The sequence below is a fragment of the Neoarius graeffei genome, chromosome 6 (assembly GCF_027579695.1).
Source record: "Neoarius graeffei isolate fNeoGra1 chromosome 6, fNeoGra1.pri, whole genome shotgun sequence".
Classification (NCBI taxonomy): domain Eukaryota; kingdom Metazoa; phylum Chordata; class Actinopteri; order Siluriformes; family Ariidae; genus Neoarius; species Neoarius graeffei.
In genome coordinates, this window is record NC_083574.1 from 102,946,755 (window position 1) to 102,966,936 (window position 20,182).

The 20,182-nt window shown below is 42.0% G+C and overlaps 1 protein-coding gene across 1 annotated transcript in view; it reads right to left on the minus strand.

Annotated features, from left to right (window-relative positions):
• Positions 1–1,154: 1,154 nt before the first annotated feature.
• Positions 1,155–20,182, minus strand: part of tnfaip8l3 (tumor necrosis factor, alpha-induced protein 8-like 3) — a 42,121-nt gene continuing 23,093 nt past the window's right edge. The window contains exon 2 of the mRNA XM_060924246.1: positions 1,155–5,314. Coding sequence (XP_060780229.1) covers positions 4,752–5,314 — 563 coding nt within the window. The 3' untranslated portion in view covers positions 1,155–4,751. The remainder of the gene's footprint in view (positions 5,315–20,182) is intronic.

Consider the following 20,182-nt stretch of genomic DNA (forward strand, 5'->3'; position numbering starts at 1 on the left):
CTTTTTTGGGGGATTGTTTTTGAGTAGAGTTTTTATTTCTTCCTCAGTTGTTTTAGCAACACGCTCTGCCATTTTGTTTTTCTCTACTCACGGTATATGAGCTGATATCCTAGTCACAGAGTAGCTAGTCAGAGCACGCGATTGCTCATATCCAGTGAATGTGGATAGAATATAATTCAATACAGTCATAAGCATTCCAAAAAAAAATTGGATAATGAGCCATCACATCTGTTCAGTATGTCTCCCATCACAACCATTTTTCAAAATGGCCACCAGTGACCTCTGTTTTCAGATCAGTTTCTTTATCAGTGTTGGGTATGATATGATATGATTATTGAGGACAGTTAAATAATTCTTGGGAATTTCCTTTTGAGTAATACATGTAAGTCATTGAAAATTCAAGATGGACGCCATTTTTCAAGATGGTGCCATGACTGGTGCGAGAATTATAATCGCAGTAAAGTTGTGTACACTGCTCTGGTCTGGATGATCTTGATATCAAATCATATATTTTGTATAAAACAGAATTTGAATTTGGAGCTTTAGAATGTTCCAGATGTTTCCTTCTCCCTCACAATTCTTAATAACCATCATTTTTTTTCAGGATGGTGCCACGGCTGGTCTAAAAATTGTAATTAAAAAATCTTGACTACTCAGAATCCACATTTTTGTGGAATGCCTTTGGCTATAATGTACCAGATTGTTTGTTTTTATCACAAAATGTACAACTGTTCCAGTTATCTGCACCACTACTAGACCTGTAAGACATCCAAAGAACCATTTGACAAACTGAATGAACATGAGTCAGTCATCTCTCACGTTGGTGGAACAGAAACTTGGACTAGAACCCACTTTTGGGCTGCGATCTTGTGTTTGGTTGTGCAGTGGGAAGAACAACTCAAATCCATAACCAGAGATTTCAGATGACTTAACCTGAAGGTTCTATGTAGAAACTAACAGCAGGTTGTCTCTATCAGAAATGTTTACAAACTAGAGCTGGTTTTGGCAGCTTAGAACCTTTGACTGTACGAAGAACCCGTTTTCTAAGAGTTTACCCCAAATCAGTATTGCTGCTGGAGCTGGATTAGTGTGTGTGTGCTGAAAATGATAGACTCGGGATTCTTTATTTGAAATCAAACAGTTTTTATTTTCAGTACCTCCCTTACACACACACACACACACACACACACACACACACACACACACACACATGCAATACACACAAGCTAAAGCCACTTTCTGGTGTCGCATCGCTTTTCATTGCATGTGATTTTCTTAAAACGTCATACGGTGCATGTGATGACAACTAAATTCAGAACACACACATGCACACACACACACACACACACACACACACACACACACACACACACACACACACACACACACACAGATTATTTGGATACAAATAACATACATCATAGCGTTGTGACCATCCTGTCTTTCCTCTACAGTAAGAGGAAAAAATAATATTAAAAAAACATACAGAGAAAGAAAGAAAGAACGAAAGGAGAACATCAGCTGAAACACCAGTCTAGAACAGTACAGGAAGTGGAACAGTGCTAAAAATGACAGAGTTCAAAATTGTGGCACGGACGCTGAAAGGAAGGAAAGATCAGAGAGGAGTAAGTGGCTAAAGCACGCCATCATCCAGGCGATTGTTCATGCTGTCTCTCAGTTCGAGGAAGTGAAAGTCCATAAAGAAGTGGAGGAAAAGATGAAGAGAAAAAGAGTGAGATGGAATGGGATGAAGGAAAACATTAAAGAGAATGGAAGGAGTGTTACACTAAAATGTTCAACTGTTGAGTTTTAGGGCGGAGTGATACGGCAGTGCGGTATCAATATTGCAATAAATTCTCCCGATACTGCTTTCTGAACAAACCATACACTACCGTTCAAAAGTTTGGGGTCACTTTGAAATGTCCTTATTTTTGAAAGAAAAGCACTGTTCTTTTCAATGAAGATCACTTTAAACTAATCAGAAATCCACTCTATACATTGCTAATGTGGTAAATGACTATTCTAGCTGCAAATGTCTGGTTTTTGGTGCAATATCTCCATAGGTGTAGAGAGGCCCATTTCCAGCAACTCTCACTCCAGTGTTCTAATGGTACAATGTGTTTGCTCATTGCCTCAGAAGGCTAATGGATGATTAGAAAACCCTTGTACAATCATGTTAGCACAGCTGAAAACAGTTGAGCTCTTTAGAGAAGCTATAAAACTGACCTTCCTTTGAGCAGATTGAGTTTCTGGAGCATCACATTTGTGGGGTCGATTAAATGCTCAAAATGGCCAGAAAAATGTCTTGACTATATTTTCTATTCATTTTACAACTTATGGTGGGAAATAAAAGTGTGACTTTTCATGGAAAACACAAAATTGTCTGGGTGACCCCAAACTTTTGAACGGTAGTGTACATCTACACCAACAGGCTCAGTGCATACTGTAACAGGAGAGGCTTTGCCTTAAACTAACAGCACTGCTGAATTCTGGACTCTGATTGGTCAGAAGGTGTTGATTAGTTTTCTTTAACAGCAGCTCTGACAGTAGTGCAGGTTTATATTAATGCTCTTGCTCTGATACATTATTGTCTCCATGGTAACGGCTTGTTCATAGGGATGTGTACGGTGGACAGTCTACGTAAGTGTGTCTAATCGTTAATATGGTGAAGATTTCGTTTATTTAATTTATTTAATTTTAACATTTATGGAAGGCGTCTCCAGTGTCAGCGCTTTGTAACAGTCAGAGTTAAAGAGTTTTTTGTTCTCCAAGACAGAGAAAAAGGAGAGGCTGGGGAAGGAACAACTGCGATACCTAAAGTCAAAACAGGAACTGACTTGTTTCATGGACATCAAGTGTAGTGATGTAATTCTTTAATAAATATACTAAAGACCTGTGTAAAAAAAAAAACCAGATGCTCTTCACCGTCAATGGCATACATCTCCAAAATATCAGATATGCCGATGACACAGTACTCTTAGCTAAAAGTGAAGAAGCTTTAGAACAACTTTTAAAAATTCTGAAAGAAGAAAGTGAACAAAGAGGGCTGAACATCAACAAGAAGAAAACAAAAATTATGGTATTCGCCAAAGATACGGTAATATACCCCCCAAAATGCAAAATTATTCTTGATGGCGAAGAAATATAACAAGTGGAACAGTTCAACTACCTCGGCAGCATCCTCACCCAAGACTGCAGATGTAACGCTGAAATCAGAAAACAGATTACAGTAGCAAAGAAGACATTTACAGACATGTCGAGTACCCTCACAAACAAAAACTTATCAATGAACACAAACAAAAGACTTAGGAAATGCTACATACAGTATGGTCCACCTTGACCTATGGATGTGAGTCATGGATGCTGAGCAAACAAGATATGAATCGCCTGGAAGAGAACAGAATATCCTGGATCGAAAAGAACAAATGCTGGAGTTGGTCAACGAAAAGGAACCTCATTTGAACTCTCTGCCAAAGACAATTGAGGTTCATTGGATATATATATATATATATATATATATATATATATATATATATATATATATTCAAAGAAAACTCAATTGAAAAATTATGCATCGAAGGAAGAGTGGAGGGGAGAAGAAGACAAAGACAGAACCTTTTGCAGAGTCTGGCATTGAAAACGGGTATGAGAACTGTGGACCTGTTACGGTTGGCATGGGATAGAACTGGTTTCAAAAACATGGTTGCCAACATCAGACTCTGATTTGGCACTTGAAGAAGAAGAAGAGACCTGTGCAGATCTGAGCTCAGCTTTTTTCTGGCTGGGAGATAGAAGCTAGGGTACATCAATCGGAAAAATAGCCTGCTCAAAAATACATCGATGCCAGGATTTGAACCGATGTTGCAAAATCTGGCCTGTTTTTGGATAGTATGCTAAGCCACTCAGCCATAGAAGATTATATTATAAGCTGAGGTTATGTAAAATGGCAATTAGATAGTCAGTATGCAGCAGCACCATGCCACAACTGGGGAATTGCTACCTGAGGTTAGCACGCCAATTACATTCTTAAACACACTCGAACTCAATTAAACACACACCTACAGACAGGTGCCTCTATAGGCTTCAGCCAACGGCTGAGCCAAAAATTGAAGTTGTTGGAAAATCACTGGAGTATAAGCAGAATAACAATTACAGGGCATGCTGTTTTAGGAAATTAATCAACTTCCAGGTCATAAGAATAACTCTGTTTTTCATCACATCACCTTGTCACTCAGTATTTTACTAAAGCAACACCACAGTGGGGGTTCTTTAAGGGTTCCTTTGATAATTAGTCTTAGCTACCAAAAATGTTTCTACTAATCACAAAACTATCTAAGTTTTAGGGTTCTAAATGTCCTAAGAGTGTACTAGCTCGGTTCGAAGCATGCGAACACAATCCACATAGCATTAGTAAACAGTACTGTTCAATTTATTTCACTCTGGTACTAGTATAACACCCATGATACCACAAACATATGACCATCAGTGGTAGTGACCATGTGGTAATTCTGGCCAATAGAACAGCATCTGTTGTGCCAGAGGGTGGAGCCTATCTGAATCATGGTCACTAGGTGATTTGAAATGTACTTGGATGGAATCAGTATGAAGAAACAGTGTTGGTGACATGGTAGAAGAGAAGAAAGGGCAAGATAGAACAGGAAAAAATGGAGGAGACTGATTGATTGGCACGCTGGTAGAAAAAGGAACAGGGCAGAAGAGAAAGAGGAAACGAGGAGAAAGATAAGAAGTCGCTAAAGTATCCCATCATCAAGAAGTTTGTTTATCCCATCACAGATTTTGCTCAGGTAGAGTCTGTACTCTTCTCCTGAGCCATAGAGCTCAGCCAGGAAGTTGGTGTCGGAGAAGTGGTTGAAGACACAATCGATGCGCGCATGTGAACGCGATGTCAGGTGGTTCTCCACAATTTCGTGAAGTAGATCCCTGCACTCGAGGAGCAGTTGAGACAGGATGCCACAGTCGAAGGTGAACTCCACTTCGTGAAAGCTCACGGCTGTCATGGCCGCCTGGTTCAGCTTCTTGCGGAAGCGCTCGACTGCTTCAAGCTCATCGGTGCTGAAGCGGCGGTTACGGTAGAGCACGCCGAGTTTCAGCGCAATCTTGATGATGTCACGGATGATGCGGTGTGCCTCTTTCTTGCTCTTGGTGAACTCTCTGCTTGCCTTGTACAGCTCGTCAAGGATGGAGCTGCTTGTGTCGTCCGTCAGCAAGTTGGCCACCGCCATCGTTGCCATCTTGCTTAAGATCTTCTTCTGTGCTTGCAGGGCCAGGTTCTTTGAGTTGAAGATCTCAGGCCCTGGAGGAAGAACAGACAGAAGTCAGAAATGGAACAAGGGGATAAAAACATGTATGTAGACACAGAGGAACCTGGATGCATAAAAGAAAAAGTGAGGAAAGAAAACAGGAAGGTGGAAAACAAATATCTAAATGCATAGAATACTTAGAAAGGGGGCTCATCAACATTCTTTGTATGGTTAAACCCTGAACATCTTATGAAAAGAAAAACACTCTTCCAGGGTTCTGCAAAGAACCGTTAAGTATATCTCCAGATGGACAAACCAAAGACACCTTCAAGATAGTAGACAGTGTTTTAATGGTTATAGAGATGAGGTTTATCCCTGTGATAGATTCAGCCCTGTTCAGGATATACCCTGCCTCCAGCCTGAAGTCAGCTGGGATTGGCTCCAACTTCCCCATGACCCTGATGGGTAAGCAGTGGAGATAATAGCTGGCTGGATGGATGGATATGAGCTTTCAACAATTTTCAACAATTCAACAAACAAAAGTTTTCAAAAAACAAAGGTTTCAGCAGTCCAGAAAAAAATGTTCTTTAAGCTCCCTGTACATGAGACCTTTGCTGAAATGAAATCCCTCTGTTCTAAAGTTCTACATAGATCCTTGAATGGTTCCCCCAGAGGGAAACCTTTTTCTAACAGTATACTCTCAGTATATTCTCAGTGTACTCTGGGCAGTGGTGGCTCAACTGAGTTACTGATCAGGTTGGGGGGTTCAAGTCCCAGCACCACCAAGCTGCCACTGTTGGACCCTTGAGCAAGGTCCTTAACCCTCTTGACACCAGGGGCACTGTGTCATGACTGACCTTGCATTCTGGCCCCAGCTTCTTAACAAACTGGGATATATGAAGAAACAACTTTCACTGTGCTTTGTGAAATTTGAAATTGTGAAAGAGGAATGTGCCCCAGAACCCTGTTGTTGGGTTCTACATTGAACGTTGAAGGTTTCTGTATCAAACTTTTAAAGATTCCCCCAGAGGGAAACTCCCCTAAAAATGGGTTCTCAAGGGGTTTTTGGATTGTTAATGCTTCTATGTAGAACCTTTTGTTTTTCAGATAGTAAGCAGTTCTTGTTACTGCGAGCTGGTCTAGCAGTTCGTGTGTCTGCCTCTTCATTGGGAGATCGCGAGTTCTCCTCGCAGCCAAAGACCATCATAAAAATGATACCTACTGCTGTCTGGCAAGGCATGCTGCAATATGGATGTGAGTGGGGAGTCAAACTCTTGTGGTTACCAGAGGACCAGTCCCCACTGTAACCCTAGCTGTATAGACGAGAGGCTGAGGGCTTTAGATGTGAAGATCAGCGCTGCCCAGTGCACCTTAAGGGCCTGGTTAGTACTGGGAAAGGAGACTGCCTGGGAAGACCAGGTCCTGGCACGGGAGGGACTTTGCCACAGTCCTTGTTGCCTGCACACAACTGCTAGAACCCACTTGTGAAACAACATTTTTAGGCCTCTATATGTGCCTTTGAATAGGGTTCTTTGTAGAATGTAGAACCTTGCTGCATTAATAAATGGAAAGCATTCTCAAGAGAGTCAGCTTGGATCATTTTGAATGGATTATTTCTCAAAATCTCTGTTGCAGAGTTAAAAAAAAAAAAACCTTTCAAGGGTTATCCTGAAGAGACAAAATGAAGACAATCATCTCATTCATCTCATTATCTGTAGCCGCTTTATCCTTCTACAGGGTCGCAGGCAAGCTGGAGCCTATCCCAGCTGACTACGGGCGAAAGGCGGGGTACACCCTGGACAAGTCGCCAGGTCATCACAGGGCCGACACATAGACACAGACAACCATTCACACCTATGGTCAATTTAGAGTCACCAGTTAACCTAACCTGCATGTCTTTGGACTGTGGGGGAAACCGGAGCACCCGGAGGAAACCCACGCGGACACGGGGAGAACATGCTTGAACCCCGGGGCTTGAACCCAGGACCTTCTTGCTGTGAGGCGACAGTGCTAACCACTACACCACCGTGCCGCCCTGAACACAATCAACCACACTAAAACGTTCTTTGATTTATTGCTCAGTGGATAGACCTCTTCAAGGTTTTATGTGGAACCTATAACAGATAGTTTCCCTTTATGCCAGGTTCTAAGTAGAATTCCTTTCGAAAGCTCCCCAGGATCCCTAAAGAAAACATTTAACATATACAAAAAGAGAATACTCAGAAAAGTAAAAGGAATGAGGGAGTGAAGCAGTACTGGAGCGAAGTGTGAGAAAGAATGAGTGGGAGGAACCAGAAAAGAACTGCAGCTCAATTTCACCTCTTTTAACACAGTTCAGTGTCTGTTCACCTCTATTCACTTGTGACAGGTTCTCCGATCACATTTTACTTTTTGCACTCTAATGAACGTGAATAAAATGAAGTGAAGAAACTTACACACGCAGAAAGACAAAGTGCAAGAAAAAAAGAGAAGAAAAGAGGTAGGCTGGAAAAATAGAAGGAAGCGTTCGAGAGAAATAACTATCATCAGTGCTAATTTCACACTTTTTAACTTTCTTTCTTTCTTTCTTTCTTTCTTTCTTTCTTTATTAATTATTCTTGTTCTCACACAATTTATGATGGCGTGACAGGGAAAAATCTACTTCAAGTCTTTATTATATCTTTCACTTTGTCCTTTTTGTCCTTTTTGTTATTTATAGATCACTGTGTGTCAGACAGCATCATAAAACCACGTCAGGTTTCTGTCAAGGTCCTGCTTGGAAAGAGAAGCATTCAAGCAGAAGAAAATTTAAGAATAACCTCAGAGGGACAAACCAAAAACTCTTTAAGGTGTTTGATGGGACTTTGTATATTTGTATATGGGTATACACATACAGGGTTCCGTAAGCTGCTTCTTTGGAAGGTCAGTGGTTCTATCTTTCTAAAGGGGTTCTTCTTCAGACTTTTTCCAACTGGCAAACCATCTGCCATAGGGTTCTACATAGATCTCTATGTAACCCTATGGTAACCCTAAGAGACAAGAGATGAACCAATAAACTGTTTTGGCTGCTAGATGGAACTTTTTAAGCTTCTAGTTTTCCAGAGGTGTTCTTGTAGGGTTCTATGCAGAGCTTTTAACGGTAACCTGTAAGAAACAAAGTACTTTTGAAACTTTCAAGGTACTAGATGGAACCTCATACAGTATATGGGTATAGATATGATGAAGTGCTTTCGGACTAAATGGTTCTAGGGATTCATTGGGATGAACTACCCACTGGGGAGAACTCACCAAGAACTACATACCTTCAAGGGATTTTTTCTGTTTGCATTCACACCAACAGTGGGAACACTGAAGTGATGATGTCAGCCAGTTTGCTAGCATGATGTTAGCAGGAAATGCTAGCAAAACATTTTATATTTCTTTTAGATGCATCAAAATTGTGCTGTATTTCCTCTATCGCAGATATGCTCAATAAAGCCAGGGCTTCTCTGTCTAACGTTAAGAGCTGCTTTTTTACATGGCTAACGTTTTACACAGATTTTTTAAAATGCAAGTTGCTGGAGCTGCATTGATTTGTATTCAACCAATCAGCGTACACTTACATCACTCATGGTTCCTCTTGTGCTTGGAGAGAACCTATCCTGAAGTAGGAGCTAAAAAAGTTCCTCAAAACAGCGTTCTAAGAACTATAATCGTCCTCAGTTCCTACAGTGCAGACACACAAAAAGAGGAACTTCCTCCAGCAGTTCTAAGAACTATGAAGAAGTTCCTCCAGTCTGAAAGTGTCTATGGCTGAACACTCTGAGAAAGTGTTTTCTGAAGACATGTGGGTGGTTTAACTAAAGAGGTTCGACTTCAAACCTTTTTTCAAAGGCAAACCCTGAATTACAATGATGACCCCCAGAGTGACAAACCGGCTGTTCATAGATGGAATTTTTCATGGAATCTTTAAAATAAAATGTCTCCTTGAGGGTTGTTTGGATGAATAAGGATACAAGCTTTCTAAAAGGGTTCTACTTGTCACCTTTCCTAAAAAGAAAAACAATTTGGCAGGATTCTCTGTAGAACCATCGAGAGTAACAACAGAAAACCAAAGAACCCTTTAAGATGCTTTTATGCTTCTTGATGAAACTTAAAGGTTCCTCATGGGTTCTCTAGAGGGATAAATAGTCTAGCTCCTAAGAACCTTGTTGAAAGGTTCTTCATAGAACCCCAAAAGAACCTGTTGTTAAACTGCCACAACTTTTAGTACTAACAATGAACTCCTTAAAAAAGGTTCCTTGAAGGTTCTATTGATGGATAATAGTTATAGCTTTCTAAAAGTGTTTTTCTTGAAACGTTTTCTGGAAGCAAGTGTCCTCAGAACACTGCTGTCAAAAGAGACATCAACCAACAAACCATTTAGGCTTCTAGATGGAACTCATCTCATCTCATCTCATTATCTGTAGCCGCTTTATCCTGTTCTACAGGGTCGCAGGCAAGCTGGAGCCTATCCCAGCTGACTACGGGCGAAAGGCGGGGTACACCCTGGACAAGTCTCCAGGTCATCACAGGGCTGACACATAGACACAGACAACCATTCACACTCACATTCACATCTACGCTCAATTTAGAGTCACCAGTTAACCTAACCTGCATGTCTTTGGACTGTGGGGGAAACCGGAGCACCCGGAGGAAACCCACGCAGACACGGGGAGAACATGCAAACTCCACACAGAAAGGCCCTCGCCGGCCCCGGGGCTCGAACCCAGGACCTTCTTGCTGTGAGGCGACAGCGCTAACCACTACACCACCGTGCCGCCCATAGATGGGACATTTTTTTGTAATTTTTGTATTCTTAAAACAAAAGGTATCTCAGGACTTCTACAGAGAGTTGTAGCTTTCAGAAAGGGAGGTTCTACTCAGAAGCCCTTCTGAAAGAGAAATGCTCCTTGGAAGCTGGGTTTTGGGTTCTATATGCAGGAGAAGCTTTAATGATTTCACCCAGAGGGCAACACAGAAAAACCTTTTGGTCTGATGAATAGATACAACTATTCTGTTGAGCAGATTGATCTTTTTTAAAAGGTTTTTGGCAGCTTGTTAAAAATGTTACCATAGAAACCGCAAAGAACTCCTCTGTCCTGCAGATGTTAAAAGACTTGGTTCCAGCTTCACCTCTCAGTGTTACAAAGCGCTGACACTGGAGACTCCTTCCAGAAATGTTCCGCAAACACCTTACAGAAAACGTCACCGTGTCAACAATTTAAAAAAAATCTGTTTATTTAGAGGATCCAACATACATGTCCCTGTGAATGAGTTGTTACTATAGAAACGATAACATGAATGAACCTTCTGACCAATCAGAATCCAGAACTCGGCAGTAGTTCGGTGTAATATGAGGAACTTAATACTATTAAAGTTAATTGCAGCCCCTCTGTAGTGTTTATCTTCTCACTAACACTGAAACGTTCTTCACGCCCCTCCACTTCACTGGTGCCCCTGTTAAACACCATGAATCTGTCAGGATGAAGCGCGGAGTGTGTGTGTGCACATCCTCACTGTGTCTGTGTGATGACTTCCAGCCTCACGCTCTCAGGCCAAGTATGCGTTTGAGATGCTGCACTCCAGATGATTGAATCCTCCCACCTTGAATGATGAGGCACTTTTTCCCTTTATGGCCGTGTGTGTGTGTGTGTGTGTGTGTGTGTGTGTGTGTGTGTGTGTGTGTGTGTGTGTGAGCAAGCAGATACCTAATTCTATATTCAGATTTTCCAGAGGATCGATTTAAAATCCTAATTCAAAAGAAGGAGCCTGCATGAGGAAGGAACATGTTAATGTTATTAGGATGGAGCCGATTATATAACAGTCTTACCACAGGGTTCAAATTCATTTTAGGAACTATTTTGTGTGTGTGCGTGTGTGCGTGTGTGTGTGTGGTGATTCTGAATCAGCAAAAAATGCAGCTTTTTGTTCATAGTAAAGCTGACTGAGGTTAGGGTTTCGATACAATAATAATTATTACATTAAGAATTATGTCCTTGCAAAGTGCGCGCGTGTGTGTGTATTTATGAGGCACAAGTTCACATGTTCTTCATCTCTCATCTCATCTCATTATCTGTAGCCGCTTTATCCTGTTCTACAGGGTCGCAGGCAAGCTGGAGCCTATCCCAGCTGACTACGGGCGAAAGGCGGGGTACACCCTGGACAAGTCGCCAGGTCATCACAGGGCTACATGTTCTTCAAATTTTCAAATTTTGTTAGGTCTCACATGTTTACTTTACACACACACACACACACACACACACACACACACACACACACACACACACACACACACTTCATTTTGCTGATTCTACACAACAGCACAATGTCACAATCATGTTTTAGCTTTAATATCTATCTATCTATCTATCTATCTATCTATCTATCTATCTATCTATCTATCTATCTATCTATCTATCTATCTATCTATCTATCTATCTATCTGTCTGTCTGTCTGTCTGTCTGTCTGTCCCTCTATCTAACCTGAATGTATGTAAAACTTTTGCACATCGATGTAAAGTTTTAATGCCACATTAATGTAATTATAGATCTTATGAAGTAAATATAATTGTAATTGAATGTTTCCTGTGTGACTGTAGAATGGAGCAGTTGGCTCAACTCACTGGAGCATCTGGCTTTCAATGAGAAACACACACACGCCCCTCCTCAGAAACACTTTTCTAATGGGGCTGAGTGACCAAAACAGGTGAGGGTGCCAATACTTTTGCATCATTTTAGTTTAAAGAAAAGAAAAGTGAATGTAAAATGCAGACTTCCCACTCAGAGTGACATCCATTATTAGCCACACCCACTTTAAAAGTTCATGTAGATGTGAGATATTGTGGAGTTATTCAAGACCATGAGCTTGTGTGTGTGTGTGTGTGTGTGTGTGTGTACCGGTAATCTGATGGCAGTTTAAGGAAATGTTGCCAAAATAAAGTCCTGTTTTGCATCTGATTTGTATGCCGTGTGGAGCGAGAACCCTGTGTGTGTGTGTGTGTGTGTGTGTGTGTGTGATGTTTATCTGAAGCTGCTCTTTGTTTTATGGCTCATGATGATATCAGTGAGAGGTGATTGAGGGACACACGCGTCCTGTTCATTTCTGTGTGTGTGAGACAGGGAGAGACAGAGACAGTCTAGGTACAGAGAACTGTGAAAAGAGATTATATTAGGCATGATGGTGAAAATATTGTGTGAGAAATATTTGTGTGTGTGTCTTAAACAACAGTTTACTCTAATATTATAAGCAAAAGTTAAAATAAGGCTGGGGTGCCAATACTTTAGTGTACAATTCTTTCTGAAAATAAACCATTGTATTGTCTTTGTGTTCTATTAGGTCAGATATAAATATTAAGAGTAAACAGATGGTGCTGAATAAGTTTCAATGCAATTAAATACAGATTAATTAAACACAAGGTCTGTGCAAAAGTCTTAGCCCCCTATTTTTTTCACCCAAACTTTGTTACAGATTTCTATTTTATGATGTCTACATTATCGAGTCAAAACATTACAAAAACATTGTAAAGTCCAAATATTCATTTTTTTCCAGCACAAAATTAAATCTAATCTCATTATCTATAGCCGCTTTATCCTGTTCTACAGGGTCGCAGGCGAGCTGGAGCCTATCCCAGCTGACTACGGGCGAAAGGCGGGGTACACCCTGGACAAGTCGCCAGGTCATCACAGGGTCGACACATAGACACAGACAACCATTCACACTCACATCTATGCTCAATTTAGAGTCACCAGTTAACCTAACCTGCATGTCTTTGGGGGAAACCGGAGCACCCAGAGGAAACCCACGCGGACACGGGGAGAACATCCGCACAGAAAGGCCCTCGCCGGCCATGGGGCTCGAACCCGGACCTTCTTGCTGTGAGGTGACAGCACTAACCACTACACCACCGTGCCGCCCGAAAGAAAGCATAATGAAGGCTGCTGGGTTTTGGTGCAAAATGAAGAAGCGAGTGTGACAGTCAAAGTGTCCAGAAGAACTGTGGCTGGTTCTGTAAGATGCTCAGGAAAACCTACAGATCATTTCCACATAAAACTGCACTCACTGGACCTGAGACGGATATTTTTTTATTTTTAAAGCAAAGGGAATTTCGTCTGACACCAAATATTGACTTTGTTTCATTTATTATGGCTCACTGATTACTGTTTAGAGTATTTTTTTATGTTGAAACATTTCATTTCATTATTTTAAGCCATTTTTGGTCGACAGCATTTCTTTACATGTGACTAAGACTTTTACACAGAACTGTATGTACAGCTAAGTGGTAAATGGACGTTTTAAATATATTTTATGGGTAAATGTGTATAAATAATGCCACCCATCGACACCAGCGTGTCCTGTGTGGCACATTAATGTAATTATAGATCTTATGAAGTAAATATAATTGTAATTGAACGTTTCCTGTGTGACTGTAGAACGGAGCAGTTGGCTCAACTCACTGGAGCATCTGGCTTTCAATGAGAAACAGATCTCTCTCTCTCTCTCTCTCTCTCTCTCTCTCTCTCTCTCTATCTCTTCTTGCCTTGGTTCCTTTATTTCCTCTGCCCTTTTTCTTCCTCTTGCTGTCTCTCTCTCTGTTTCTCCATCATGTGGGCACTCAAGGCTTTGTCTCGCTCCTGATTTATACTGACTTTATTCAGTTAGTGTGTGTGTGTGTGTGTGTGTGTGTGTGTGTGTGTGTGTGTGCGGTGTGGTGTTTAAAATGCCCGTGTTTATGTAAACAGGCCATGTAAGGCTGTCCTGATGTGTTCACTGTAAATACTGCAGTGCATTCTGGGTATCATTTTGAAAAGTTTCGTTTCACGATCATCCCAAACTCTTCCTGAAACACCTAAAAGTCCTGCTGAACACCAGACACACTTTTAAATTGTGATAAAATGGCTGAGACACACATCTACACCTTTACTCTCATTACAAATACCAGGATATATGAATATACTGTACATGAATTTGCAAATTAGGAAACGCCCCCACGTCCTCCTGTTGTCATATAAACAGCATGGACCATACCAATAATCCTAGCCGAAGTTGTAGATCAGTTCTGTATTTATTAGAGATCATATTTTTTAGCTTGCAGTTAATTATGCTAAAGTTAATATGCGAGAGTTACTTCTGATAAGAAAAAAGCATCAGAAAAAAGGATATATATGCAGAAGTTCAGTTCCTGTTTCCCCATATTTACAAGAAGAACAAATGTTAATATATAAATTATACAGAATAAATTAAAAAAGGGGCGGCACGGTGGTGTAGTGGTTAGCGCTGTTGCCTCACAACAAGAAGGTCCGGGTTCGAGCCCCGTGGCCAGCGAGGGCCTTTCTGTGCGGAGTTTGCATGTTCTCCCCGTGTCCGCGTGGGTTTCCTCCGGGTGCTCCGGTTTCCCCCACAGTCCAAAGACATGCAGATTAGGTTAACTGGTGACTCTAAATTGAGCGTAGGTGTGAGTGTGAGTGTGAATGGTTGTCTGTGTCTATGTGTCAGCCCTGTGATGACCTGGTGACTTGTCCAGGGTGTACCCCGCCTTTCACCCGTAGTCAGCTGGGATAGGCTCCAGCTTGCCTGCAACCCTGTAGAACAGGATAAAGCGGCTACAGATAATGAGATGAGATGAAATTAAAAAAGGGAAAGTGAAACACAAAAAGATTCAAAGAGAGGAAAGGAAGAGAAAGAAATAATGAGGAAATAAAACAAGTTGAAAGACTAAACAAACAAGCATTTATAAGGAGTAAAGTATATTAAAGCATTAGTAAAGATTAATAAAGCGTTTCCTTGTTCACCATCTCGTATGTACAATCTTACAGTGAGCATCTGAACACTCCACTCCACTAACATTAACTAACTTAACCAGCAGGGTAATTACCTGCCAGCAAACTCGCTCAGGGTTTCATTCGCATCATCATTTCCTCACTTATTTATTTAACGGTAGCCAAACCTGTCAGACTATAATGTCATATTACCATGACAACCACCATCCGCTTATTGCTAATAGCTAGTTAGTTTAGCATGAAAGTGCTGAGGCTAAAAGTTAATAATCTGGAGTCTAAAGGACTGAGAGTGAATATGGCCAAAACCAAAGTGTTGATATCTGGTCCAAACTTTAACACATTAAGGGACTCTGGTCAATACCCATGTGCTGTCTGCAGGAAAGGCGTAGGCTGCAACTCCATCTTCTGTAATGGTTGTCAACACTGGGTGCACAAGAAATGTACCAGCATTCATGGCAGACTCCCTGCAGACCCATCCTTCAGGTGTAACAGATGTCTTGGTCTTGCCCATCCAATTGATGCCAGGCCTTGTAATCAAGTTCCTGTTGGTGAACATGTCCTAGATTCAGTTGACTCTTTCCGTTACCTTGGTGACACCTTATGCCCTGGTGGAGGACATGAGCTAGCCACGATCACGAGAACCAGAGCAGTCTGGGGAAAGTTCAGAGAATTGCTCCCCCTCTTGTCATGCCGGAGTCTTACTTTCCGTACTTGTGGCCACATCTACAGCTGCTGTGTAAGGAGTGCTATGCTGTATGCTAGTGAGAGTTGGCCTCTGAGAAGCGTGGACATGAAGCACCTGGAGAGGAACGAGAGAGCAATGCTAAGATGGATGTGTAGCATGAAGCCCGATGATGTGGTCAGCTCTAGCTGTCTTCGTCAGAGACTTGGCCTAGTGGAGCTTGATGTCGACCTTCGATATAAGCACCTACAGTGGTTTGGCCACGTCCGTCGGAGCACCTCTTGTATTGGAAGGGTCATGTCCCAGCAGGTGGACGGATCAAGGAAAAAGGACCGCCCCCGCAAGACCTGGTGTGAACTGGTCAACCAGGACCTCAAGAAGTGGTGCCTTACACTAAAAGATGCTTTAGACAGGGACTTCTGGAAGAAGGAATTACAGATTTGCCGTGCAGCGTCCAACACACTGGTGTTTATCTCATCTCATCTCATTATCTCTAGCTGCTTTATCCTTCTACAGGGTCGCTGGCAAGCTGGAGCCTATCCCAGCTGACTACGGGCGAAAGGCGGGGTACACCCTGGACAAGTCGCCAGGTCATCACAGGGCTGACACATAGACACAGACAACCATTCACACTCACATTCACACCTACGGTCATTTTAGAGTCACCAGTTAACCTAACCTGCATGTCTTTGGACTGTGGGGGAAACCGGAGCACCCAGAGGAAACCCACGCGGACACGGGGAGAACATGCAAACTCCACACAGAAAGGCCCTCGCCGGCCACGGGGCTCGAACCCGGACCTTCTTGCTGTGAGGCGACAGCGCTAACCACTACACCACCGTGCCGCCCCTACTGGAATTAAAGAGACAAAATACGTTCATATAAATTAACATGGTTATTATTTTTTACAGCGTATCAGTCTCTTAAAATGACTCATAGACTACGTTCAGACTGCACCCTGAAACGACCCATATCCGATTTTTTTGCCCATATGCGACCTGTATCCGATTTGTTATTGACAATCTGAATGACACAGATCCGATTTTTTTCACATTCGACCCAGGCCGCTTGGATATGTGGTCCTAAATCCGATGCATATCCGTTATTTTCACATGCGACTGCAGTCTGACCGGACAGGTCGCATGAATCAACAAGAGACAAACGTCACTATTCTACGTTGGCTAATCCCGCCTCTTTGGTGGAAAACAACAACATTTGTACAGTTTTCAGAATTTAAATAGACTTTTATAGAATTGATCAAGCTAATGGTGGATTTGGTAGGGACCTGGATGTTGATCTGTTAGCCTGATTAAATAAAACAGTTTCTATAACTGATTTATAACTTAAACCATCCTGTATTACAAGATTATAAGATTGTTCTGGAAATTTCCAGTAATTTGACACCTTCGGTCTCATTAGTCTGCTGCCCACATTAATCAGATTATTGTGCGAGTTCCGCCGCCGCCACAAAAACCACATCACCAGGTCTCGCCTCATCTCCATGCTTTACTTGCAAACTTGAAGAGTGCGCTTTTTTTTTGTTTACGTATTACGTAGATGTGCTTATTACGTGTCAATTTGCACATGCGGGACACTTTTGGGTCGTTTTCCGTTCATATTGGAGATCGCATACAAGTCTCATATAATTGGTAATGTGAACGGCCTAACAAAAAAATCGGATTTCACAACAAATCGGATATGGGTCGTTTCAGGTTGCAGTCTGAACGTAGTGCTACATTCTTCGTCTTCTGTCTGGTGCTGGATTCAGGCTGCCATGGAATGAGAAATGCGCTCTTGAGAGCCAGTGTTTAGTTTGTCTGTTCTGGGCTGCTGGAGAAACATGGCGGCTCTGTGGAATTGGATCTGCTCACTATACAGACATACACTATGTTCAGACTGCAACCTGAAACGACCCATATCCGATTTGTTGTGAAATCCGATTTTTTTGTTAGGCTGTTCACATTACCAATTATATGAGACTTGTATGCGATCTCCAATATGAACGGAAAACGACCCAAAAGTGTCCCGCATGCGCAAATTGACACGTAATAAGCACATCTACGTAATACGTAAACAAAAAAAAAGCGCACTCTTCAAGTTTGCAAATAAAGCATGGAGACCTGGGTTAGACCTGGCGATGTGGTTTTTATGGCGGCGGCGGAACTCACACAATAATCTGATTAATGTGGGCAGCAGACTAATGAGACCGAAGGTGTCAAATTACTGGAAATTTCCAGAACAATCTTATAATCTTGTAATACAGGATGGTTTAAGTTATAAATCAGTTATAGAAACTGTGTTATTTAATCAGGCTAACAGATCAACATCCAGGTCCCTACCAAATCCACCATTAGCTTGATCAATTCTATAAAAGTCTATTTAAATTCTGAAAACTGTACAAATGTTGTTGTTTTCCACCAAAGAGGCGGGATTAGCCAACACAGGATAGTGACGTTTGTCTCTTGTTGATGACGTGTAGGTCGCATGAATGCGACCTGTCCGGTCAGACTGCAGTCGCATGTGAAAATAACGGATATGCATCGGAATTAGGACCACATATCCAAGCGGCCTGGGTCGTATGTGAAAAAATCGGATCTGTGTCGTTCAGATTGTCAATAACAAATCGGATACAGGTCGCATATGGGCAAAAAAATCGGATATGGGTCGTTTCAGGGTGCAGTCTGAACGTAGTCATAGAGGGCTTATTCGAAGTTACAAAACCACACCAACTAATAGACTGTCACACGGATATAATTATGTTTTCATTCGTGTATAATACACGAATGAAAACATAAGTCCTGTGTAAAAGTCTTCGGCACATATAAAGAAATGCTGTCGACCAAAATGAAATTAAATGTTTCAACATTAAAAAATACTATAAACAGTAATCAGTAATCCAGAATAACTGAAACAATGTCAATATTTGGTGTGAGACGAAATTCCGTTTGCTTTAAAAAAATAGTCTGAGGTCCAGTGAGTGCAGTTTTATGTGGAAATGATCTGTAGGTTTTCCTGAGCATCTTACAGAACCAGCCACAGTTCTTCTGGACACTTTGACTGTCACACTCGCTTCTTCATTTTGCACCAAAACCCAGCAGCCTTCATTATGCTTTCTTTTTTATTCTGAAAAGTGCTCTCTTATGGAATATGCTGCTCAGATACAAACACAACGTTCACAAGCTCTGCCCTGTTGAGTAACTGTGAGTCAGGAGTGTTTGGCTTCCGAAGCGGTGAGTGTGACGAGGCGGTTTCTTCATGAGGAATTTTCAAGGACACGAGTCACGTCATAAACTTTTAGGCTTCTGTCCATTAGAGCATGCTAGTTAGTAATGTTAGCTTGTGTTCCTGGTCATGCGTACCGTTTAACAAGAGATACATCAGTGTGAAGGAAGATGCACTCGCTAATATTCCACTGAACAATGCTGCCTGTATAAAATATATAAAAAGACACCATTGCTAAGTAGTGTGCACTACAGGAGTGTGTGTTAGCGGGTGTGTCGATGAGGTGAGGTATTCTGAGTAACAAAACTCAAGTGTGAATAAAATAAAGTGTCATTTCTGCAGTGGCGACTCGTCCACAGGGGGCAGATGAAGCAGAGCCCCAATTCATATTTATCAGCTGTTCAACAATCTCATCTCATCTCATTATCTCTAGCCGCTTTATCCTGTTCTACAGGGTCGCAGGCAAGCTGGAGCCTATCCCAGCTGACTACGGGCGAAAGGCAGGGTTCACCCTGGACAAGTTGCCAGGTCATCACAGGGCTGACACATAGACACAGACAACCATTCACACTCACATTCACACCTACGCTCAATTTAGAGTCACCAGTTAACCTAATCTGCATGTCTTTGGACTGTGGGGGAAACCGGAGCACCCGGAGGAAACCCACGCGGACACGGGGAGAACATGCAAACTCCACACAGAAAGGCCCTCGCCGGCCACGGGGCTCGAACCCAGGACCTTCTTGCTGTGAGGCGACAGCGCTAACCACTACACCACCGTGCCGCCTGGTCAACAATCGTTTATCTTTATAAAGTTATCTTTCACAATTCCAGACATTTTACAAAGGTTCTGACTGCAAAGTTGAATTCTGGGTAAAATGTTCTATTTCTATTGGTGTTGGAGTTTCGAGATGTTGTGCTGCTGCACACACACACACACACACACACACACACACACCGTGTATCCTGTGTGTAAAATGTTTTGCCGAGATAAAAAGCATCTGACGTTTTACGATTCCAGAGATCACTGACGCAAGCGAGCACCAATATAAAAATGTCACCACCGTGGGGTGTGTCTGAACTACTTTTAACCAGAACAAGTCGGCATGGGCAAACAAACACGGTGGACTCTGCTCTCCCTCCAGCGGAAAAGAAAAGCCAAGCCTGCCTGATGAGTGCAACAGCAAGATCGAACAAGGTTAGAGAGAAGACGTGTCATTTTTCTGGACAGATAACTAAA